The following is a 25,786-nucleotide window of genomic DNA, read 5'->3' as shown; positions in this document are numbered from 1 at the left end:
AGCACGATGACAAAACGAAAAACAAGTGTAACATCTTGATAAGATCACTGTATCCACTCATCAACAGGATGCCTACCTTTTCCCTGAAAAATTAGCTTGCTGTCTACAAACAAATCATCCTTCCTGTAATCGAGTACGGTATGCCAATCTGAGAGAGTTGCGCAAAATGACATCACCTTAAACTCCAAAGGATTCAGATCCTTAGGATGGTCCTAAACAGTCCTCCGCGTACTAAAAATTCTGAGATCCACCTCCTGGCTGGAATTCAGACATTAGAAGAACGGAGAGTATTCATCCTAGAAAGGTTCAGAGACACCTGTCTGAGATCAAATCATCAGATCATACGTGGTCTTGCACGTTAGGTTAAGTCGTAGTTAGGTAGGTTATCACTTTTTTCCATACAAATAAAACACATCCACAAAGGGGTATTCTGTAAATTAGTTGAAAAACGCAAATATTAAATTAGAATATCAAATTAAACAAAGATGAAGAGCCAGATAGGCTAATCAATTAATATGATACATCAATGTACTACCATAATCAACAGAAATAAACATAATTTCACTTTAAAAAAAAAGTTTTCTTCGTCATTTGCTTTCGACCAACGGACGGATAAGCGTCGGACACGACGTATGAGTGCAACACGCATCGCACCAATACGAATACGGACGACGACGACGACGAAAACACCCACATCGACCGCAGGAAAGGCTTTCCGCAAGAGGCAGCATGACTAGGCCGCCGTCATTCGAAAAACAACCACCATTTGAAAAACAACAGGCCCTTTTCAGGGCCACCAATTCAAAAACGGAAAGAGTTAAGAACTAAATGATCAACATATTTGTTCCGTCCACTAGCGGTCCTACGTCAAGCTTCCGTTCGTGCCCCTAGACACAGACATTTCTACTTTTTTAGGCCTATTCAGGGTGGCCAGTCAATGTTCATTTTTGAATTCCCAGTTTTCCCGGAACACATCTATAACATACTTCAACTTAATTTTCTACGTAGATTTTTATAATTAATTTTCCAATTTATACATTTTGTAATATTGAAATACCTCTGATATAAGCACTATTATTAATGAACTTATTCTGCTATTCGGCTATACTGAAAGGTAAACAAAACGAAAATATCGCTTAAAATATCATTACATAGTTTCCCTTTACTGATCGAATGACAATAGGATTTGGAAGCTACATAAATGCCTGTGATGCAGTGGCTTCGCCTTAACCTCAATCTACATGTGCACCAGCTCTCAAAACGTGAACAAATCTCAAAATATTGTTTGCAATCGATGCATATCAGTAAAACTAGAAGATTCTGTTAAACAAAAAAACGCAAAATTAGATGAATTTTTACCTTGAACACTTTCAAACTTTTTGAATCACCTATTGAATGTTTATCCACATCTTATTAGTGGAACTACAGTTCATTTAGCTACAAAATGGTGAGTTGACAACCTGGAAGGAGCGGAATACAAGTTCCTACTTCACGCCTCTCCGAGTCATATAATAACAAAAGACTACCAGCTGAAGCATGGACACAGCTGGGTGGCGTAGCCTGGGCAATGTTGCCATTCCGACAATAGCAAAGTGAAGAGGTGCGACGCGAACACTGGCGCGGTAACCATAGTACGGTGATAGAGGAAATGCTTCACCAAACCCGAGCGTCTGTTCACCATGGAGGTGCGGCTCAAAACGGCGTCTGTTCTCCATGTTAGGAGCGGCTGATCACCGTCCTAGTGCCAGCGAGGGACTCTAAAACAAGTTGAGCAAGCCCAACAAGTCGCCCTGAAAAAAACAAAGTTGCAAATACTGAAGAAAGAAATACGGATCGGAACAATCGGCACAGACCTACGCGACGAAATAAGGATTACGATTGGAAACTCGGAACATGGAACTGCAAATCGCTCGGCTTCCCGGGCTGCGATGAAATGACTCATAAATTTACACGATCTGTAATGTGAATTTGTATGGTATGTGACGCTCCATTTATGTGCATCATAGTGACAGAAATTTACACTACTTTTTCGAACTGTGTATGACGAACTTCAAGCACGCAACTTCGAAGTCGTAGCACTGCAGGAACTTTGCTGGACGGAACAAAAGGTATGGAAAAGCGGGCATCGAGCGGCTTCTTTCTACCAGAGCTGGGGCACCACAAACGAGCTGGGAACCGGCTTTGTTGTGCTTGGTAAGATGCGCCAATGCGTGATTGGTTGGCAGCCGATCAACGCGAGGATGTGCAAGTTGAGGATTCAGGACCGTTTCTTCAACTACAGCATCATCAACGCGCACTGCCCACACGAAGGGAGGCCCGACGACGAGAAAGAAGCGTTCTATGCGCAGCTGGAGCAGGTGTACGACGGTTGTTTGCAACGGGACGTCAAATTCGTCTTCGGCGACATGAACGCTCAGGTAGGACGGGAGGCAATGTATAGACCGGCAATCGGGCCAAACAGCCTGTATGCCGTATCGAACGACAACGGCCAACGATGCGTGAACTTTGCAGCCTCTCGGGGTATGGTAGTTCGAAGTACCTTTTCCCCCGCAAGGATATCCACAAAGCCACCTGGAGATCACTTGACCAACACACAGAAAACCAAATCGATCACATTCTAATCGACGGGAAATTCTTCTCACGTACCGCAGTGCGAACATAGATTTGGACCACTACCTAGTTGCAGTATGCATGCGCTCAAAACTCTCGACGGTGCATAACACCCGTCGAAGTCGAACGCCGCGATCCAACATTGAGCAACTACGGGACGGCAGCCGTAGGTAGTACTGCTGCAGCGGCACTACGTACTGCAATCCCGGACCAAAGAAATGACTGGTTTGACGGCGAATGCAAACTGTTAGTAGAGGAGAAGAATGCAGCACAGGCGAGAATGCTGCAACACCGCACGAGATTGAATGTGGAGCGATACAGACAAGCGCGGAACAGACAAAACCCAAAGATAGAAGCGTCAGCAGGAAGACCGAGATCGCGAGACGATGGAAAATCTGTACCGCGTAAACGACAAACGGAAGTTCTACGAGAAGCTAAATAGTTCGCGCAAAGGCTACGTGCCGCAAGCCGATATGTGCAAGGACTTGGACGGTAACCTTCTCACGAACGAGTGTGAGGTGATTGAGAGGGTGAAGCAGTACTATGACGAGCACGTCAACGGTGAAGCAGCAGAAAACGAAGGTGGCACGGCAACAAACCTACCGGCCCCTGATCTTCAAGAAATTGAGGAGGAGATCGGTCGGCTGAAGAACAACAAAGCAACTGGTGTGGATCAACTACCAAGTGTGCTATTAAAATACGGTGGTGAAGCACTGGCTAGAGCGCTGCACTGGGTAATTGCCAAGATTTGGGAGGAGGAGATATTACCGGAGGAGTGGATGGAAGGTTTCGTATGCCCAATCTACAAAAAGGGCGACAAGTTGGATTGCTGCAACTACCACGCGATCACACTGCTGAGCCCCGCCTACAAGGTACTCTCCCAAATTCTATGCTGCCGCCTGTCACCATTTGCAAGAGAGTTCGTGGGGCAATACCAGCCGGGATTCATGGGTGCCCGTGCTACCACGGACCAAATTTTGGCGATTCGGCAGGTTCTGCAGAAATCCCTACACATCATTTGGTCATCGGTTTCAAATCCGCATACGACACAATCGATCGAGATCAGCTATGGCAGATTACGGCAAAATGATGGACTTTCGTGTCTGCTATTCAACATCGCGTTAGAAGGTGAGATCAGAAGAGCTGGGATAGACACTAGTGGCACGATCTTCAGGAAGTCCATCCAGCTTCTTGGCTTCGCCGATGACATTGACATCATGGCACGGAACTTTGAGACGATGGCGGAAACGTACATCAGACTGAAGGCTGAAGCTAGGCGCATTGGACTTGCTATCAACGCATCAAAGACAAAATACATGAAAGGAAGAGGTTCTAGGGAAGACAATGTTAGCCTCCCACCCCGAGTTCAGATTGACGGTGACGAAATCGAGGTGATCGATGAGTTCGTGTATTTGGGCTCACTGGTGACCGCCGAAAATGATACCAGCAGAGAAATTCAAAGACGCATTATGGCAGGGAATCGTGCCTACTTTGGATTCCGGAGAACGCTCCGGTCGAATAAAATTTGTCGCCGCACGAAGTTGACTGTCTACAAGACACTGATTAGACCGGTGGTCCTTTACGGCCACGAGACCTGGACTATGCTCGTGGAGGACCAACGCGCCCTTGGTGTTTTCGAACGGAAGGTGTTGCGTACCATCTACGGTGAAGTGCAGATGGATGACGGAACTTGGAGGAGGCGAATGAACCACGAAATGCACCAGATGCTGGGAGAACCATCCATCGTCCACATTGCGAAAATTGGGCGGCTACGGTGGGCTGGGCACGTCGTAAAAATGCCACACGACGACACAGTGAAAATGGCGCGCAGCGGGCAAGGTGGATCGACCAAGTAGAAGGCGACCTGCGGACCCTTCGCCGACTACGAGGCTGGCGAAGTGTGGCCATGGATCGAGTAGAGTGGAGACGACTTCTTCGGACAGCAGAGGGCAACAAGGCCTTAGCCTGATTGAGAGAGAGACAGTTCATTCGATCAGATACAATCCTCAGCTAATATCATTAAGCACTTCCCAAAATTAAGTGGAAAAGATTACCAACGAGTTCTATAAAAAAAATGTTCCGTCCCAAAATCGCTGTTAACCCTTGCAAAAACATTCACAAGCACCTCTCGGGAATCGATAAGCATGCATAATACCGGATGGTGCAAGCTATTTCATGAGAAAATTGTTTATAACCAGGTAAAGAAAAGAGAGGAGATGTACCTCCATACGAACATAGATTGCTTGCTGATTGGACTTCAATATTTGTCGAGCCAGCGTAGAGGATGTTCGTTTATGCCGTGCTGATTACTCATCACGTTACCCATATTCATTGCAATAGTGTGTTTCAGAACATCAAAATCCACGCTCCCATTCGCCAACTCTGCAAATTTTACTTTTTGTGGACTCCTGGGCACAGCATACGGATATAACAATCCACTGGATAGATGTTGTCGACTATTTAATGACGTGTATGAGGTATTTCATTTTAATATTAGTAGACTAGTTTTTAAGAATATAATTAAGTATTGGCTATTCTACCAAAGATGGGGATCAAATAAATAAATATCAAACCTCCACAATAACAAAAATTCATGATTTCCTGTTAAATGTTGGATGCTGTTTATGTTGTCGATTGATTTTATCCAATTTATTATAAAAACAGATGAAAATTTAACACGTGTCTTTGGCAGGTCTTTGGTCTGTTTACATTTCCGACTGCGCTTTGATGGCTATATCGCGAACATTTTCTACACACAATGTTGGTCGTTCATATGCTGCTCATTGCACACCATAATAATATATTTAATTTATTGGATGTACACAACATTCTACTTTATTCATACGAACATGTTCAAGTTCGCTTACACCAGCAGAGTGTCCAGAGAAGCCCTGAACTGCGTCCTATCGAAAGATACTGGGCAATAATTAAACGGCATCACAAGAAAGATCGAAGAGAAGCAAGCTTTGTTGACTGCTTCAAGAAAATTTGGTCAGCAGGACAACGAAAAGTTGAGAAAAAGGTTGTGCAGAATCAAATGGGCGGTATCAAGAGAAAAGTCCGAGCGTTCTTCAGAAATGAGAAGTAAACATTCAAACTCACGTGAAATCGGACATATGTATGTTGATTTTCATTTATATAAAGTAAGCTTATGAATTTGTTCGAAAATAAATATTTTTCTTTCATTAATGAACAGCCTTAGCTAGTTTGAAGATAGGTCCGAGGGAATTCCTAGGATACTTTTTAAGATTTTTTAGGGGTTTTGAAGAGATTTACGGGTGGAATACAAAGATAATAATTCAAAGTGAATTTTGTAAAAAACTCCAAAGAGTTCTGAGTAGCATCCCAGGGAGATTCGTAAGAAAGTGCCAAGATAATTCTAAGGTGAGCTTCAAAAGGATTCCAAGGAAATTCAAAGAGATTCTGTTAAGAACATTTGAAGAAGAATTTTAAAGGAATTCTTAGAAACAGTCCCAGGGAATTCTGATGTGAATTCCAAGGTAATTTTGCGAAAATACTTAGAGGAAACCTGGGGTGAATTCAAACAGCAAAGGAATCCTGATGATAATGCCCAATATTTCTCAAGTTACAGGTTATGCAAATGTAACCATCAGGTGGAGCGGCCATTTTGACAGTTTTGTCCCTATAAATCATGCCTTCTAACTAGAATGGGTTTCGCTTACGATGTATTCCAATATAACACCAAAGCACTAGTCGAGTTTTGTCCCTTTAAATTAGGCGCACGAGTTTTTTGGCCGTCTACCTTTTCTCCTCCTCGCGCTGCTTTTGCCCGCAATATGAGCAAATCATATAACCTGTCTCGATGATGCCTGTAATGCCTAGATAATTCTGATAAGAAGATCGAGAAATTTCTGAAATAAACTTAAAGGGTCGATTTCTTCACTTCCACATAAAACTTAAACCAGATGTTTGGGCGACGCGCCACTTCTCTATTCGTACTATTCTTAACATTGTAATGCCTGCTATACCGTATTGTGTTTGTACGTGCTCAATCGTCTCTAAACCACCATACTGATCACAACGCAGTAGGGTCCTATCGTGCGCGATCATATGATGCCGTGACCAGGATGATGCGGACAACGTTTTGATTGAATTTCGTTGTGACTTTCGTTTCGGGTGCAGGTGCTTTACTGAAGATACATTGTTGTGGGGCTCCAAAGACCCCACTTCAACCACTCCCTACGATGGTGTGGCTTACTAGGTAGCCATCTAGGAGAGTGTGTACCGTTCCTGACTCCATTTGGACAGCAGGCTTGGTCAGGAAACATACTCAAACAGCGGCGAGTGTACTGTGGGATATTTGTACAGTTATTGTGTTCGCTACAATGTCATTCGTTTGCAATGCACTGAAGGGTAATACGACGAATAAACAATGAGTTAATCACAGCCGAAATCCGTTCGCTGTCTTAACCGACTGATTTTGGTATTCATCGTTAGTGATACAATAAACATAATTTAATAATTACTTGCACTAGTTTGCAATTTGCATGAATGTAATACAAAACCAATGGTTTTGGCGGGCCGATATGTTTGGGCAACGCGCCACTTCCCTATTCGCACTATTGTTAACATTGTAATGCCTGCTATACACGCAAACCAAAAATCTATTACAATGAATGTTAGTTCCGTTTCCTATCATCCTCTGTTCATTTAGAAGTTGGCCTTACAGGCGATGTAATGGTTTTTTGTCTTTTTCATTTCGTGTTCTATCTACGCTTTCGACTATACCAGTAAGCTTGTAGAACGACGCACATTGTATAACATTGTAGAACGACGCACACACTTGCCTCGAATCTCTCCAGCAGAAAAAGCATACGAAGTCGAGTATGCGAGAAAATGAGCGCTTCGTGTTTGCTTTTAGGCTATCCATATTCAGGAGCATGGAGAAAGCACAGGTCTGATAATCGAAGCGTTCTTGGTTCGAGTCCAGTCGGCAATCGGATTCCTATTTTTTTCGACATAACTAATTTACCTCACTAATACACTCTACATTTTTCGGTCTCCAATTTTCTTGCATTGGACCGCAGCTAGGTATATCGCATCCTCGGTTCATGCGGTCTCCACTAACATCCTCTGATGATGAATCCCACATAATTGTAAGCGAATCTTACATCCCTCGGTTGGGTGTACCGTATTGCGTTTGTACGTTTATTGTATCGTGTGTGAAATATACTCAATCGTCTCTAAACCACCGGCTGGTATTTTACCGACGTCCGATATTCGGTCGTCTTTTAATTTAATCTAATACTGATCACAAGGTCACCAGGTTTAAATAGAAATCCTAGGAGGGAGATGTATGTGTAAAATGATAATTCCGTGCAACGCAATATTTTCTATATTTTTTAGAGCCGTTATTTAACCAGCAAAGACCAATTAATAAATAGAACTAAGATATTATTTTTTATTTAAAAACTACAAGGGACAGCCCTATGGGGTTGTACGCAATGGTGACGTAGAACTACGTGGTCTTATATAATAAAACTTATTTGTTAACTGCAGCAGGAGCTTGTGTTTTGTGTAGGAATAGGAATTTGAGCGGGGTTCTCTCTGTTTATACTCTTTAGTATGACGCGCTTAACATAAATGACCCACAGCGACTCACGAAGAGCTACTGATTCCAATTAATAGCGGTGCGGCTTCTTACTCCTTCTATGGATGCTCCTGTGGGCTGTAGCTCGCTGCTTGCAGACAGCATTTTGTTGTGTAATGGAGAACACCACCACTCACCAAGCGTTGATTGAATAAACACCGTTCGGTGAGACCGGATGGAATTCAACGTTGAAATCTGTGTTAGGGAAATAGCTTTTAGCAGGCAATCGGTGATAATTCTAATGATCATAGCAACAGTTACACATTCGTGCAATTTTCGATAGTAACTTTTTGAAAAAAAAAGATAAAATCCTGAATTTATCAAATGCGTAGGAATATTTCTGATCGATTGGTGATAAAATTATTAAAATTGGTCTAGGAGCAGCTGAGTTATTAACGTCCAAAATCTTTCATAATTTTGTTACATGTTAATTTGTAAAGCACACGAACAATAAAGGCGATTGAAGTTTTATTGGATTATAATACTCCCTAATTTGATCTAGTAAGAATAAGAAATCCTCTCAATACTTCTAATGATAATGATCGTTTTGCTCAAATTTTGACAGATCATCTCTTTCACTCTGATTATTTCTAATTTACCCATATCCCTGGTTTAAGGCATAAGCGAAGGTGAAGAAATCGGCGTTGAGGGAATTCTAAGGAGAAGTTATCTAGCGTCTGTGTTAGAAATACCCAGAGGGAGAGATAGGCGGAGAAAACAAAATACAATTCGGCAGCAGGGATTTGTACCTAAAATATCTTGCAACCCTATCTAGAAGCCAGCATTTTACATGACTTTTATTTTTGATTCTATTTGCGTGCAAAATAATAATTAATTACATCGCAATATTTTCCACATTTTTTGGTGCCATTAATTAACCAACTAAAATCAATTAATCAATAGAGTTAGAATATTGTGTTTGATTCCAAAAATTAGTTGAATTTGAGAAGCACACGAAACATAAATGTGATTGAATTTCTCTTCGATTGCAATACTCTTAAATTTAATAAATAAGAATGAGAAATAGGGATACTTAAGAATTACGAGCTTGAAAAAATATTCAATGTATCGAACTTAGATTGTTTATTAACAGAATTCGATTGGTAATGGCTTAGAACAAATTTATTTTTGTCGGTGGTTCAAATCAAATTCTCGGTTATTTCCCCGGATGGCCACCCTGAATCATCGTGCTATATTATGAAAAATAAACGTGAAAGTTCAAGAGGCTTTTTTAAGGTTAATCGCTGTAGATTTCTGATTGAGATGTATTTGTATCATTCGTAGGTGCTAAACAAGCAAAACGTTGAATTTGTTGTCAGATTTCACCGATGAAATATTTTCCAACTTCTGCATCTTGTTTCTAATCCTATTGACTAACATTTGGTGCAAATAGTTCCGAGGATCATTCAAGTTCGATAATATTCAAACCCATCAATCTGTGATTTATACGAGAATCGGTCCAAATTTGTCTGTCTGAACCTTTTTTGATCAATGTCTGCCCATCTCCATCGGGGAGAGCGGATGAGTTATCGACTCTTCTCCGACAGAGTGACGGACGAAGAGACGTCAGACAAATATAATGGAGGATTCATTTCTAGCGGGGTATGTGTGTTTGTAACTAATGCGAGTCATCATGCAATGCACATTCTTGGTCTGGTTGTTGTATAGATATAGAGACTCTCACTCGAACTATGTGCGTCTTGTGGAGGGAGCAAAAATTTACATTTAATTGCTGCCAGTTGACTCTCCATGTCGGTGTGGCGGACGAGCGGGTTCCGTCCGTGTAGTCGCTACCTGGCGTACGAACGAAACCTGAAACCAGCGATAGGTGTAAATCAATCATTTGGAACACCCTACCCGGCCGAAGGAGCTTGGAAGATCAACAAATTAATCTCTTTTTGCACTGGTTGTTGTTACATGATTTTTTTTTCGCTCAAGAAAGGAAATTTGAATTTTCAGGAACCACTAAAAGATACCATTTTATATAGATAACAGATAAGATAGGTTACGGTTTGTTATTTTTTTTTTATTAAGGAGGCTTTCAGCCTGGGGCTGGTTCGCCTCCGACAGATAAGATAGTCTTATCTATAACTGTGACTAGTGTGAAACTCGTCACCAGCGTTTCTCAATCATACTGATTCACTTCCCAAATCTAATCACATCAACGATCAAAGCCACTTGTTTAACCCTTCCGAGTCACGTTCTGCGGCGAGTCCTCGCACATGAAACATGACCCTGATTGGTAGCGAACACCAGCAGGTACAAGTTCCGAAACGCAGCCCGCGAAAGACCTTGAAAAGAGAATCCTCGTGGGTAGCCGGTTTTTGTTTGTTTTTGGTTCGATTTTGTAATGTTCCTCTCCTGTTTTCAGCGCCTGATGGAAAAGCTGGTAAACAATGATTTTGCATTTCTATACCTAGGTACACCAGGTGCTGGTAAGGTAATCAATCTCTGAGATCGTGATGGATTTTGAAACATCTGCTTCCAAAACTGCCCTAAGCCTAATCGAAACTTTCAATATCGATAATGTACACTGTACAGCATTATGTGCGTGAATGCGAGAGAAAAGAAGGCCCAAATATGGGTGCGCTTTTATGTTGGGATAGGAGAAAACCGGTTTCAACACACGACATCAAATCCTGCTACACCTATCGACTCTCCACATTTCTTCTCATAGGTTTTTCATGGTTTATGCGGTGGGCCTCAGTTTATTTGCTAAACGTTTTACTTTTGCTTTCGACGTCAATCGAATGTGGAATTATGGTTAAGTGATTCAGCTCGTTGAGCGTGGTAAAAAGGTACTGAATGGGATGAAAATTGATGATATACCTACGTAAATATCTAATTCAGTTGAATCTACAATCCCAAACTTTTTGAAAATAATGTTGCTACTGAGTTGTATTTGAGCAGATCCAAGCGAAATGAAACATTGAGTAATTGTTTGTTGTGGACAATGATTCACATTTTCGGGGCTGTTACAAGATTTTCTAAATTTGATCCGCGAAATCCGCGATTTTTGAAAAGAAATCCGCAACTTCAAATACTAATCCGCGCCAAAAAAAAAATTTCATTGCCTAAAAATAGCATTTGTATACTACTACATGGCATTTCAAGCTTATAGCATATAAGATTTTTGCCTACTCTCAACTTAGTGTTTTTTGAAGTACTTTCACATTTTAATTGAGAGCTTTGTATGCCCGTACCATCCTATGCCCAAGAAAATAGAGAAATTTTCCAAGCCGAAAAATTAAAAGACCGGGCGTGAATCGAAATCAGTCGCCTCCAGCATAAACTTGCTTTGTAGCTGCGTCTTTACCGACTGAGCTAAAGGAGTATCGTTTGTAACCTTTAATTTTTTTTTTTTAAATTACATTGTATCATCTTCAGTTATTTATGTAGTATAAATTCTGAGTAATTAGTGAACATAATAAAACACCCTTACATTATGAGATTCTATTGAATAATACCGGCCTAGTTTTGATGAAACATTATTTATAAAAAAAATACATTTTCATTTGAAATGCAAATTTTCTTGACGTATTTTGCTGTCCTAAATGTTGTAGTTAATTTGGCTCTAGTTTTCTCAATGTTTTACCGATTCAAACCAAACATCCTGAACATAATCGAGAAATTACCAGAGCTTCATAAGTCACACTTGTTGGTCACGTCGCGGTTGTGTATTTACACTGATATTCCTTGGGTTCTGTCCAATGGTGAGACATTTTCATTATTTATTTTTTTCTAATATGAACCTAGCACTTTTCGTTGTCAAATCATAACCGAATCGTATATGACGTATGTGACTTTGTGGATCATGCACGACTTATTAGTATGTATACCGAAAATTATAAGTTTTTCAAATCGTCCAGGACATCAGTTGATTTGCTCTACTAGATCAAAGAAGACTGCAATAATGTCTGTAGTATCGGAAAATGTCCAATAAGATTCAAAGTGTCTATGTGGATCATGCATGATCTATTTCCGAGTAATCCAGGTGTTCAAGGTTCTTCAAATCATCCTGGAGTTCAGATAATTTGATCTACTACATCAACCGAGATTGGGACAAGACATAGTATCGAAATATTTCCAGATAGATGCACAGAGTCTATGTGGATCGTGCATGAACTATTGCCATGTACATATACCATATGTTTTAAGTTCTCCAAATCGTGATGATTTATTCTACTAGATCAACCATGACTGGGATAAAGTCTGTAGTATCGAAATATGTCCAAACAGGTTCATAGTGTCTATAATGTTTAATTATTTCCACGTATCCCTAATAAAAATGTTATGGTTAATTTGCTTAACGACGTGTTCTGGGTATCATCCAAACCATTTGTGGAATAGTTCCATCATTTGGGTTATCGTTCGTTTATGGTAATTTTTTATTAGGGATACCAGATGATCTAGGTTCTCCAAATCGTCCTGCAGTTCAGATGATTTGTTTTACTAGATCAACAAAGACTAGGATAATATCTGTAGTATCGAAATACCGATTTGGAAATCCTAGAACATTTGGCATACACGAAAATAGGTTGGCATGATCCACATAGACACTGCAAATTTATTTGGACATATTTCGATACTACAGATATTGAATTAGATTGGGTGATCTAGTAGAAAAATAATCTGATCTCCAGAATGATTTCAGAACCTATAACATCTTGTATACGTAGCAATAGGTCGGGTACAATCCACATTGACACTTTGAATCTGTTTGGACATATTTCGATACCACAGACATTATTGGAGTCTTGGTTTATATAGTAGAAAAAATCAACTGAACTCCAGGACGATTTGGAGAACCTAGAATATCCGGTATACATGACATTTACTCGCATATATACAATTTGTTTATGATTTGACAACGAAAAATGCTATGTTCACCTTGGAAAAAAAAGGAAAATGATTTGCATTGGACAGACCTCAGGGAATTTCCGTGTAAATCCGGTGTGACCTATTGAATTGAGATCATTTCTCGATTATTGACACGGTGTTTGGTTTGAACCGGTAAAAAATTGAGAGCCAAATGAACAACAAAATTGATGACAACAAAATAGTCCGGGACGGAAAGGTTACAATGAATTCCACAATTTTTGTGACAGCACATCAATCCCTTCGCGATTTTCGCGACATTATTTAATGTTTCCGCGATTTTCGCGACTGAAAATTCAAATCCGCGAAAATCGCGAAATCCGCGCCTGTTGTAACAGCCCTGCATTTTAAATGCCGTTTCCGTGCTACAATTTTTGAAAAATTATAAAGGCGCCATTTTGCAAGTTTTTTTTTTTATTTATTTAGGAGATTTTCAGCCGTAGGCTGGTTCATCTCCGAAAGCCCCTGAAGGGGACTCCCCTAGTAACGTAGTGTAGATTTTTTCGGTGAACCCTGAGGAGGTTCTCCTGGGTATAGATGTGCTTAGGGTGTTCCCTTGGTACATAGTGGTTTTTACAGAGTTTGTTAACGTTTGTGTTTCGTGGTTGTTCAGCGTGATTGGCGGTTCATAAAAGGGATGGCAGTGGTCGTTGTAAAGGGTAATCAGATTATCGTTGTGTGGTATCCATTCTAGAGTCAATCGGGTTCGTGTTCGGTGGGTTGTTATTTTGTATAGGGAGTCGGTGATTAAATTTTATCGAACAATCCAGCATCTTTAAGAAAGGTTATTAGAGCAGCTTCCGTGGATGGGTCGTTAGACAGGGCATTGCGTATGTTGTACGGGATTCCGTTGTGGACCCGGATGTTCTGGAAGCAGGGGCAGTTGACGATCAGGTGTTCGACAGTCATTATAGAGTTGCAGGTGTCGCAACACTTCTGAAAAGATGTAGCGCTACCCATACTATGGGTTACTCGGGTGTGTCCAGATCGGAGCCGAGATATAACCTGTTGTTCTCGTCGACTCGTAGTGTCCTTCCATTTGAAGATGTCGTCCTTTATTTTCCTTAAGAAAGGTCCCCTTTTTGTAACCCACTCTTGGTACCAGGCGTCTCGAAGGGTTGTTTTCACCCATGTTTTATGTCTGAACTGGGAACAGATGTGGTAGTCTCCGCCGAGAAGACGGAGCATTGATCGGGAAGTCGAAAGAATAAACTGTTGAACATCTGCTACTCCGTATCCTCATTTTCCCGCAGCCTTGGAGCCGTCCGTGAAGCGGTGTTGAAACTTGGCATATTTAGTTCTGAGTAACTCCACTAGGTGGCTGCCTTAAAGTGCTTGGCAATCGAAAGGTCAACATGTAGGGTTGGCTCTGTCCATCCTCTGGCTCCGATCCAGTGTAACCTGGACACGGGTGGGAGCTCCTGATGGACCAGGCTTCCTAGGACTCTATTCCCCTCTCTGAGGAGAGGTCAGTGGTCTTTTCTAGGTAACTGGATGTTCTGCAGCTCAGCGTTTCGGCGATTTGATATTGGAACGGCAGTACACCAAGTTCAACGCATGCCGATTCAGCGGGTATAGAGGGCAGAAGACCTGCGATGATCCGGATGGCCTGGTTGTAGGTTGGGGCTAGATGCGTGGTTAGAGTCTTTGGAGAGGCAGGTTAGTTCAATCCCATAAAATAGTCTACTGTTTACGGTGGCCTTGGCTACCTTTAGTAGGATCTCTCTGTTGCTGCTGTGGTGTGGTTTTGAGAGTGTTCGCAGGAGGTTTAGTCGCGTACGGCAATTGGCTTTAGTGTCAGTAAAGTGTGCGTTGAACCTCAGCTCTCGGTCCAGGCACACTTCGAGAACCTGGATGGTCTTTTTGTTGGGTATCGGAATGTTGTTCGCTAAGATGTTCGATTTTGCAAGTTCTAAAATGATACCAAATTTTGTTTTCATTTTGCTGTACATTTGCTTTTCATCATATTTTGTTGTGTGTTTGTTTTCATTGCCTTAGCATTACATCAAATTGAGTGGTTGTTTTGTTATCAACAAGGAACAAGAAAAAAAGGACATCAAATTAAGTTTTCAGTTTGCTCTCACTGATAGCAGAAATAGTTTTCAATGTGATGTCATAGGAAGATTTTTTTGCTTTGAACTTTGATATGTTAACCGTTAAAACGACCAAAACAACAGCAACCTGAGTAATCATTATCAGCGAAATAACAACATCAAATTTAGTTTTCAATTTGATCTCAAACTTTGCTCGGGTATTGTGTTAAATGAAAAGAAAAAATTTACCCATTGTAAACCGTAGTTATTATCCCTAATAAAATTTGTATGACGTGTTCGGATATCATTTAAACCATTCGTGGAATAGTTCTAACATTTGGGTTATGGTTCATTTATGGGTTTTTTTTTTTATCAGCGATTTGGATTAGTGGCTTCATCTTCTTTCATTTGAACCAATTTAAGTAACACTCATCAAAAACAACTCGGAGATGAATAGTTAGGATAGTTTCTATGCCTAACTTTCCAGCTATTCGCCCTGCCAAACATTATATGAGTTGGAGTATTCAGAAAATTTGTAGAAAATATTATCAGAAGCAACTTGGCAGAAAATGCTACGTATACTTGCAAAGGCATAGTCAGCTATCTACACAGAATAGAGCATTTGGACTCTAAAAATTATTTTTTAATTCTTCGTAAAAAATAAGACTAGTACTATTATGTAGCTACAAACTAGTCGTCGGACACATGTCAAGAATGATTCTCCGAACCCTTGATGGCACCAATGGGCTATATGAATTACATGATTATGCATATACAGTATAAACTGATTCGGACTTGATGAATGACGTGAGGAATAACGAAAAGGATAAAAAATACAGAACAGAAACCAAATCTAATGAAACAAGTAGTGAGACCAAGATGAACACTTACCGATATGAAAAACCGAAAATAAAGGGAATGTAGGTACTAATTTATCCCTGGCAAAGGCGGGCCCCGAGGAGGAACCATACAATATTTGCCGTAACCAAAGTGGGTGGGAGTAATGCAAAATTCTTGACCTCGAAGGAAATCAAAACCGATCTTCTTGTTGTTGCTTACTTTCGATGCTGCTTTCTGTGGCTGGATGATTGGCTGATGATTTTATTGCGTATAAATTGCAAAAAAAAGTGTGAGTTGCTGATGGCCGCTTGCTCGCTCACGAGGGGCACAATAATTATTATTGCTGCAACTGTTTCAGATTTTTTTTTCACTGCTTTTTTCCACCTCTCCTCCACTTGGATGGCAATCGAAAATTTAGAACACTATTTTCTTCACAACGGGATTTAGATTTCACTGTTTTCTTCTTTCAATCAGTGACCTGCGGTGGTGAGGTAAGGGAAAGGAACATTTAGAAAAATCTCAGCTATGCAATGATCTTGAATGAATCAAAAGGAAATAACTACTCTTCTTGGTCCTGCAGTGCACTGTCACTTCCCCAATTTGTTTTCCAATATTGCCTCGGCTGTGGATAGATTTTTTTACGTAGTCGTCATCACCGTCGCCACAATACACACTACTCGAAGTGTATATGGTATAGTAGGTGTAGGTATATTTACAACGCGCACCATAAACGCGAACCGGAGGACGGTAAGCTCTCTTTCTTCATTGAGCAATGGCTCAACAACTCGACTCGAACACTGCCGTGGCCGTCAGCGCTGGTGCAACACAAACATAGCGGGATTCCTCGCTTTGACATTTCTCACTGCCATCACGGCATGTAAACATCGCGTACCGTACACCCACACAAACGAAAACAGTATTTGCGAACGAACACACTTCAACGAAGGGACAGCGTTGCCTGACGCGCTGAAAAGGCTGACCGAACAGTAATAGAAGTTGATTTTACTATAATAGTAAAATCAACTTCTATTACTGTTCGGTCAGCCTTTTCAGCGTATTCCAAAAACAATGTCATCTTACTTACTGTTCATGCCAGTCCTATCTGCTTGGATCGATTCTCTTAAACGACTTGCTCTTTTGATAACCACAGCTATACAAGCATCCAGAAATTCAAATTTAACAGCGGGTGTTTTCGCAACTGAGTTATTAACTAAAGAAAAAATTCGAAGAAGAGGATCGATCAATGCAATAATTATTGTGAATTGAAAATGAATAATGAATTATTCATTCAAACCATTATTGTTCGTCTAGAAATGCGTATTGATGAAAACATAACAAGAAAGCGTCTCAATCCACAAATCAGGCAACACTGTTCCCCCGCTGCTGACGGACGTCGACGAACGAACGTAAAAAGGCGAAAACGAAGAGGACACTGTTCCCCGTGCTCCGCTCCAGCGCACACACAACCAAAGGCAAGTCACTGGTCAACTCGCACACTGCAGCAGATTTTCAGCCCACTTTTTCAACATACAAAAATGTACCACAAAAAGGAAAATCGCCAGGTTTCCTTGGGTGATTTTTCCGTTTCTAGCATCAATCCGCAATACAGTATGTGACGAATATGCACAACGTTCTTCTAGACACAAACAGAAACCGACGTCAATATTCACCACTTGGATTACCGTTATTCGGTGACAGTTTTTAGCACTAGAAAAGGGATTTTTAACTCCATCAATGTGCAGTGAATGCAAGTTTTTTTTTTTCAGTATTTTCCAGCTGAATGTGATTGCGAAACGTCTGGAAAATGTTACAGTGACTAATAGGAAATTTTGTACGAACGGAAACAAAAATCGCGATTGGGTCTCGTCTGACTTCTTTACCTGCTGACGAACGAAGATGAACTGACACTGACACAACGTAACCAATCCGCCGCCACCACCATAAACTTACTGTCAAAACTGCAAGCTAGCAAAGGAACAAACGGAAACACCATAGCCCGGCGCAGATCTCTAATATTTCGAGTAGCCAGTGTACACGGTACGAAAAAGTCCCCAAAAGTAAGTTCTTTTCACTCATCTCGGCACTATTGACGAGTGCACGGATGGATTTGAGTTCACTCACTCGAGAAAAAGTGACAGAACAGCGGGGCCCTGTTTACTAAAAATGAACACATGAATAATACTCACGTAACATTTGAAACGGGTCTATCAACTTATGTACACGAAACTTGTTGAGCCTTTTTCGCGCTAACCGAATACGCTCACGTAAACTAACAACACCATCGGGCAGAGGAAATTCTCCCTTTCCCGATAGTGCTCTTGGTTTGCGTGGGCGTACTTCGGTTCCCGTGAAAAGGACCTAGCAAATTATTTACAAAAGTTGATAGGCCCTTTTCAAATGTTACGTGAGCATTATTCATGTGTTCATTTTTAGTAAACAGGGCCCCGCTGTTGTGTCACTTTTTGTCGAGTGAGTGAACTCAAATCCATCCGTGCACTCGTCAATAGTGCAGGAACCTAAAAGTAGGTAAAGCGAGTCAAAGTAGTTTTTATTTACTTGTGTGCAATTTGTATGGACTTTTCCACTTGCTTTCTACCCAAAAGTAAGTTGCTTGTACCCAAAAGTAGGTAAATGTGATTATACTCTACGTTGAATTGGGTTCTTTAAGGATATTGAGGTAAATGCATATTCGTAATCTGCATTAAAAATGGAACCCAAACCCTAAATTTCATCAATTTTGGTACACTGGAACTATTTCAGGCATAACATTTGATAACGGCACACAAGCATTTGTAAACAAACTTTCTAAGGCCCTTTACACGCGAACCAAAGTACTCCCACGCAAACCAACAACATCATCAGATAGGGGCAACTATCACCTTTCCGAAAGTGGTATTGGTTTGCGTGGGCGTACTTTGGTTCGCGTGTAAAGGGCCTTAGAAAGTTTGTTTACAAATGCTTTTGTGCCGTTATCAAATGTTATGCCTGATTTTAAATATGTACAGTTACATTTGCAAAAATCACCTTATTAGCGCCCCTCGGTGTCACTTTATATGAGAGCGAGCTGTCAGTTTGTCAGTTTAGTGTCAAACAGTGAAGTTATTATTTTGCTTTAAATCTTGATTTAAAAATCGAGATGAAAGTGTGTGGGTTCGAAAAAAATATCGCTGTGCTCAGAAAACGAAGCTCTTTCAGATGATACATAAAAACCTATATAATTTTCAAAACTAAAGAACCCAATTTCCACACTTTACTACCCCTGTTGGGTGATTTTGCTCTTCCGTTTTTGACAACATTAGAAGGAGAAAAGGAGACAAACTAGACAAAAGTAGGTAAAAGTGAACTGGCCGTTGGGTACTTTTTCTTATCGTGTACACAGTTAAGCACACCATTAGCTACCTAAAATTGCCGGTTAAAAATTATCGGTATGTTTTACCGATAAAAATCGTTACATGGGTTATTTTTTACTATTATTTACTATTAGGAAATTTTTAACACTAGTTATTGGTAATCTATGATTACCGATAATTTAGATATGTGCACTTTGTTTGACTATCGGTAATTTTTACCGATATCTAGGTATTCTTTACCGACGTTAAGGTATGTGATTTCAAATAGCGTGTTGGCTATTTTTTACTCTAAATAAGGACATTTTTAACGTTGATTATTGCGAATCCATGATTACCGATAATTTAGGGATGTGTACTTAAGCGAGTACTTAAGCTATACTCAGTTTAATCATAGCGAATGATTCTAAATTAATTATCTCTTGCCAAAAAATAATCATCTGATCACAGACAAACAGACGTAACTCTTTTAAAAACTTGTTCTTGAAAACATAGTATCTCAAAACATATAACCTCAGTAGCGACATCTCTCTGGCTTCTTGCGGAAAACAAGCTTGCTCGCTAACTCGTAAACAATATTGCGTAAAAGTTCTATAGAATATATAGAAACGTCAAAGTGATCCGATGCCAGCGCTGCGGCGAGAAGTTCGCGGAACTGATAATATTCAAATCAACCGTTAAATGCATGAACGAAGATACACAATGAAGAGTTACGTCTGTTTGTCTGTGATCTGATATTAAACCCACAGTTTAATCACAGACAAACTGACATAACACATTGAATATTTCTCACTATAAAACATCGTCGCTTAAACATTATCGCCATCTGTTGAGTACACACTTAGAAAATAATACCGAAGTCGGTTAAATTTTCTACCGAACTACATCGGTTACCAACAACGAACCGAAGAATTCGTGTAAAAATTAGTTTTTTAGGCGTATTTTCCGAGTCAAACCCAAATTTCGGTTAAATTTGACAGATAGGAATGAAGACTGAACCGAACAGTACGGTAAAGTAGCGATATTTACCAGTTCGGTACTTGAAAACCGAGAAAACTCGGTAAACTGAACCGAATATTCGCTAAACTTTCTCAAACGTCAAACTCACAACTTCGGTTCAACTTCACGACGGAAATTTTAACCGAAACTCGGTTTTTAGCTAAACCAAATATCGTCAGCCATTTTTTCTCGCGGGTGCGCGTTGTGTTTTTTTTTTCGCAAGACGTGTTTTTTCATTAGTGTCACACGGTGAATTGATTTGAAAATGGAAAAACTTCTGGAGGAACTGCATGTTTGATTGAATTCTATGTAGGAGGCATTATCACGACGTGTGAGAAGTTTTTTGTTTCCCTCAAGGGGGTTAACCCTCTCTTTCTCCCCGCACAGGTGAGCCATAATTTTCCGGTTCGTCTCAAGTTTGTTGTCAATAGTTAGTACATACAAAGCATATTTATGCATTAAAACAACATCTGACAAATATAATATAAATCATGCATCTCATTAAAAAAAACTAGTTTTATTTCTGATTCGAAACATCGTAAGTTTTTGGATTTGAGCGCTGTCAAAAAGAACCGAATTCCGTGATTGCAACCGGTGAGTCGGTTTGTTTGACAGCGTTCGGTAATACTTGGGTAAACCGATGTTCGGTTATTCCTGCTTGAATTGACTTTTTGTCAACCGAGTTTTTTCGGTTAGTTTGACAGGTTGTGGGAAAAGAAACTTTAACGAACAATCGGTTGTTTCTTTTTGAACCGAACAGACTACCGAGCGTTCAGCAGATAAAAACTCGGTTGAAATTGAACCGAGTTCGGTACTATTTTCTAAGTGTGTACACTGTGGTGGGTAGTACGCTGAACAGATGGCGGTAGTGTGTAAATGTCAAACTCAAGGGAAATGACTATGCGCGCCACAGGTGGTGGTACTACCAACTACGATACTTTTAAATTGACCGTTAAATGCTTGTTCGATGAACAACTTGCGAGAGTTATGTCTGTTTGTCTGTGATTTAATCATGTTTGATTGAATTGAAAGTTATTTTGTTACACTATTTTACAGCATTTTAATCATTTGTTGTTCTGTTTTAATTTATCATTTTTGATTATATCAGGCATAACATTTGATAACGGCACAAAAGCAATTGTAAACAAACTTTCTAAGGCCCTTTACACTTGAACCAAAGAACGCCCACACAAACCAATACCACTTTCGGAAAGGTGATAGTTATAGTTATTTTGCGTGGGCGTACTTTGGTTCACGTGTAAAGGGCCTTAGAAAGTTTGTTTACAAATGCTTTTGACGCGTTATCAAATGTTATGCCTGATATAATCAAAAATGATAAATTAAAATAGAATAAAAAATTATTAAAATGCTGTAAAATAATACCTTTTATGCATTCTTATGCCTTATGAAATGTATAAGGCTGATGTTTTGGCAAAAATGAAAAAATGGATAAAATAATAGATTCTCGTTTCGTATGCGTCCGCCACATAGACTAAAAATCTCCTTAATAAAGAACTAAAAAAAAAAAAAAAAAAACAGATAACATTTGTTGATCACATTTCAAAAATTGATGTGTGGGACACATAAAAAAATCTTTGAATTTTTATCAATGTAGGATTATAGAACTTTTTATCTACGCCACTACTGCACCATTTAAATCGAATGAGGGTGAGCAAAAGAGAAACAGATTAGTGAGGAAACAAACCATCCGTTCATATGTGTGCTAGATAGAGAAAGACGATTAAACGTCAAAAAGGTCTATGGAATTGACAACTTTGTCAAACAGTTTTGGCGTGACTTTCTACCAGTGATTTTACAAAACTGGACCAACTAATTTCTTCCCCCCCCCCCTTTTTTGCTGTTTTATTTAGCATTCCGCTAACAACCCAATTTCATTACTTCATTATGATGGCTACCAAGCCTTTGGGGATTTTCTTCATTAGAGAGTTGTATAGATTTTTCTCCTCTAGCTTACTTAAATCTTTTGTTTTTATTAGTTAGGTAGGTTCCGATTTAACACATTGTAGTTTCATTTTTATACCCATGATCTTGACTTTTTAACCTCGGGGATGAGTATTTAAGGGAGTTAGATTTTGATAAGTTCTTTAGTGGGAATGACACTGATGAAGACTGCACTTTGTTGTCGAAATACGTATCTGTCATGGATACCAAAATTAATTGAGTGGAACTAACTCTAAGACTAGAAGATCCCGAAGAAACGTGCTCAACTTTTTGGCTCAGCTCTGGTACTCTCTTCGGTCCCAAGCTAATCGATTCACCCCTCGAAACATAGGAAAATCCACTAACCCTTCATTTTATCTGTAAAATTTCATAGCGAATCAAAACAAACATTATGTAGTACTAGAATTTCGACTAGAATGGGATACGGTAATCGTTTGCTTGGGACCAATAGGCTAGTCAAGTAGTGAGCCAATTTAAAATCGTTAGTTTCGTATTGATTGTTGACTGCAGTGCTGTGCAAATTTGAGTAAATGGAAAACTTTGAAGAATTTTCAACGGCCGTGAACTCTTTTTGTTTTTATTTTTAAAACTGCTCGAATCCAATCGTATAAATTTAATTTTCCATTTGTTCCTTGATGAGCACCTTTGTTTACACCACAGGACGCTTCCCATTTTTTGTTTCGTTGCGGTTGTGTTTGATTTGTTAGTGAATCAAAATATTTAATAATTAAAATTAATACTATTTTAGTGAGCAAGCGGGCAGAACATATTTCGCATCCGTCAATAAAAAGTGTCTCCACAATGCTTTCCTTCCGGCAGCTGGTATGCTTCATCCTATCGCTGCTCTCGTTCATCTCGGTGTTCTACTCGGTCGGTAAGCTGGGGGTCTTCCTGGCCACTCCTGTCCAGCGCGATTTTAAGCATGTTCTGTTGAACAACTTCCTGGATGATCAAGCCCTGCTGAAAGCGACACTGTTTTCGTTGTGCTTCAACTCTATCTGGATAGTGCTGTTTGTGATCCAGCATAGTGCCATGAAAGCGGATCTGGTGAAAAGCATCTGGCGGAAGCTGGGCCTGGAGATGGCCGAGAGAAGTGTGTACAATATTGCTTCGGCGTACTGTTTGTTGGTGGGTGTTGAATGTAGGCCTAAGGGTGGATGGTTTTGAGTAACAGTAGTTGATTATTGCAGATTCTGCTGAAGAACTGGAAGACTACTCAATCGTACCAACTGTGGCACGTCGATGTTCAATCGAGTCCGGCCCTTTGGTGGACATTTGTTTCCGCTCACATCGTTTCGTGGGTTGTGATCTACGGAGGGAGTCTGCTGATGGATTTACCAGAATTGGTTGGGTTAAAGCAGATCTACTATGACGTTAATGATTTGGCCCCACCGATGAGTTACAAATCACGGGAACTTCGTAGCTTTTACGCCCGACTGAGACATCCTTCGTTCGTTGGCCTGTCGGTGGTACTGTGGATTACCAATTCCATGAGGTAAGTCATTTTGAACATGTTCTTTAAAACTGGTATATTTATTCTAACGTGTCCCAGCTTGGATCGCCTTCTGTTGGCTATCATTTGGAGTACCTATATGTATCTGTCCTGGAACACCAATAAGACTGATCTCGAATACCAGAAGTATCAGCTCAGTCGAAAGAAGGTCGAGCTGACAAATGTCCAGGAATGAAGATAAGAGGTTTAAAATCGTGGGTAATAATTGAAACTCTTGCTCGCAAAGCGCCCGATGCCTTGAATTAATTTATTAATATTTTGTCTTGCTGCAAACTTGCTTTCTTATACACAAATGTGTTTTCTTTTTTTTAATGTATTTCGCCGTAGCCATATACTTCATAAACTTAAGTATATCTGTATCCAAATGTCATCACGTGTGTATTTAACAAAATATTTCTAAAATAATTATAATGAAAAACTAAACTATTCTATATCACGAGTTTATTCATAGAAGATATGAGAAATCCACAATTTTGATCGTAATTTTCCATTTCACATTGCATGCGATACGTCACGGACGAATTTGAGTGACTTTAGCTGGGTGTAAATCGACAACAAAAGAACTAAGTCTAGGAACTGTCACCGGGTTAAAATAAAACAACGGGAATCTGGTATTTGATGAATTTCCTGAACCTCAATTTTCTGGCAGACTTGGTTAGTGAACCGGACAGTTTTTATCGCTGTTCATTTAAATGTGTGATTTTTCATGAATCCTATGTTTATTCGACCGATTTAATGTTCAAAAACCAACGTGACGAATTAGAAATATATAACCTAAGCCGTGGTTCCATGAACCGGAATTTTCGTGAAACAGCACGGGTTTTTGAGGCGTGGTTCATGAAAATAGTTCTAATTGCTACGCCTAGTTAGTTCTTGAACATTTATCAATTGAATAAACATTGGATTCATGAATAAAATATTCATGTCAGTGAACCGTGACAAAATTTGTCGCGCACAGTTTTCGGTTCACTACCCAAGCCTGGTTTGAAGTGGGTTTATTGATTTAATATGTGTGTGATATTTTCAAGCTTACTTACAACATATGCAAGCTATCGAAACACCAACATCATTGTTAATTCAAAATCTATATTTCTGTTGAGATAGAAAACAATCCATTAACGTTCACCTAATTACTCCAAATTTGTTGCACGTCAAAATATTACGCATGCCAATGCTTAGTGCGCGTGCTGCTTGAAATGCCTGTTCAGGTTAGCCATTATGGTAGTTCGTTGAAATTTGACTTCTCTTTGGCAAAAACGTCCAAACAGGAACGGACACTGATAGTACACCGTTTCCTGGCAGAATGTGTCCTCTTCGTTGAGGTAGGAGATTTTGAATTCGCCCTTGGAGTTCACTAAAATGGTCAAATGGAAAATTCAATTATAAACTAATTATCTAAAGACACTTTAAAAATTCTTACGACAGAACAATCCCAACAGGAAGCACGTCCTATGAGTGGAAGCCACTAGATATTGACCACCCTCGGATTCGGGTAACTGACGCACAGAAAAATGTCCCACGGCCGTATTCTTTACGTGTGGCCAGTGTGATAGTCGTTCAGTGTACTCAACCGAATACTTCCAGTGCTCCAAATTGCCGTGATCAGCAATAATGTTGAAATCCAAGCTGAAAGTAGAATCGTTATCACCAAAACGTTGGCACTGTAATTAATTATAAAATTCTCACACCCACGCGCATGCGCAAGCGAACTTACATGGTAGGATTGAGTTTCTTCATTTTGCTAAAATCAGCCACATACTCCCAGACGGCTTCCGGTTTGGTACGATGGATGATCGTGTCGATTTGATACTTGCTGTACGATGATGACAGGAGATAGTACAGGATAATGGAGCAAACGACAATGACCACTAGCTTCCGGCGAGCCCAACGAGTGGCGATCGACATATTTCCTGTATTTGCTTAAATTTTCAAATTGAAAATCGTATAAACAATGCTCGATCGAGTCTTGTGGCGATCGTTTGACCTCTCTCTA

The 25,786-nt window shown here is 40.0% G+C and overlaps 3 protein-coding genes across 11 annotated transcripts in view; 1 reads left to right on the top strand and 2 right to left on the bottom strand.

Annotated features, from left to right (window-relative positions):
* Positions 1 to 17,673, bottom strand: part of lqf (epsin homolog lqf) — a 53,653-nt gene extending 35,980 nt beyond the window's left edge. For 4 of the 9 annotated variants that reach the window (XR_010517527.1, XR_010517528.1, XM_065219868.1 and 1 more), the window contains exon 1: positions 16,024 to 16,523. Coding sequence is in view for 1 of the 9 variants with exons in the window: in XM_065219866.1 (XP_065075938.1) it covers position 16,192 (1 nt within the window). In the remaining 8 variants the exon portion in view is untranslated. Of the gene's footprint in view, positions 1 to 16,023; positions 16,527 to 17,654 lie in introns of those variants that run through there. The other 5 variants (XM_065219860.1, XM_065219867.1, XM_065219861.1 and 2 more) reach the window with 3 other exon arrangements.
* A 5,346-nt stretch (positions 17,674 to 23,019) lies between these two features.
* On the top strand, positions 23,020 to 24,150 carry LOC135699529 (nurim homolog). Its single transcript, XM_065219808.1, has 3 exons — positions 23,020 to 23,408; positions 23,471 to 23,775; positions 23,833 to 24,150. Exons 1-3 carry the CDS (start codon positions 23,082 to 23,084, stop codon positions 23,966 to 23,968), a joined length of 768 nt encoding a protein of 255 aa, XP_065075880.1. The 5' UTR covers positions 23,020 to 23,081; the 3' UTR covers positions 23,969 to 24,150.
* A 780-nt stretch (positions 24,151 to 24,930) lies between these two features.
* Positions 24,931 to 25,786, bottom strand: LOC135699528 (uncharacterized). The gene is made up of 3 exons (XM_065219807.1): positions 25,508 to 25,786; positions 25,214 to 25,419; positions 24,931 to 25,147 (listed from the first exon to the last, which is right to left on the bottom strand). The coding sequence occupies exons 1-3, from the start codon at positions 25,696 to 25,698 to the stop codon at positions 24,969 to 24,971; spliced, it is 576 nt and encodes a 191-aa protein (XP_065075879.1). The 5' UTR covers positions 25,699 to 25,786; the 3' UTR covers positions 24,931 to 24,968.

The sequence above is a fragment of the Ochlerotatus camptorhynchus genome, unplaced genomic scaffold, assembly GCF_037179485.1.
Source record: "Ochlerotatus camptorhynchus isolate MF236.1 unplaced genomic scaffold, CSIRO-AGI_Acam_v1.1 ptg000112l, whole genome shotgun sequence".
NCBI lineage: Eukaryota > Metazoa > Arthropoda > Insecta > Diptera > Culicidae > Ochlerotatus > Ochlerotatus camptorhynchus.
This window is presented reverse-complemented; position numbering and strand designations above follow the sequence as displayed.

Coding starts and splice junctions, on each gene's coding strand:
- LOC135699528 (XM_065219807.1), bottom strand. CDS start 25,698: ATGTCGATCGCCACTCGTTGGGCTCGCCGGAAGCTAGTGGTCATTGTC. Junction 25,420..25,507: donor AAGAAACTCAATCCTACCAT/GTAAGTTCGCTT, acceptor TTCTACTTTCAG/CTTGGATTTCAACATTATTG. Junction 25,148..25,213: donor CCTGTTGGGATTGTTCTGTC/GTAAGAATTTTT, acceptor TGACCATTTTAG/TGAACTCCAAGGGCGAATTC.
- LOC135699529 (XM_065219808.1), top strand. CDS start 23,082: ATGCTTTCCTTCCGGCAGCTGGTATGCTTCATCCTATCGCTGCTCTCG. Junction 23,409..23,470: donor CTTCGGCGTACTGTTTGTTG/GTGGGTGTTGAA, acceptor TGATTATTGCAG/ATTCTGCTGAAGAACTGGAA. Junction 23,776..23,832: donor TGGATTACCAATTCCATGAG/GTAAGTCATTTT, acceptor AACGTGTCCCAG/CTTGGATCGCCTTCTGTTGG.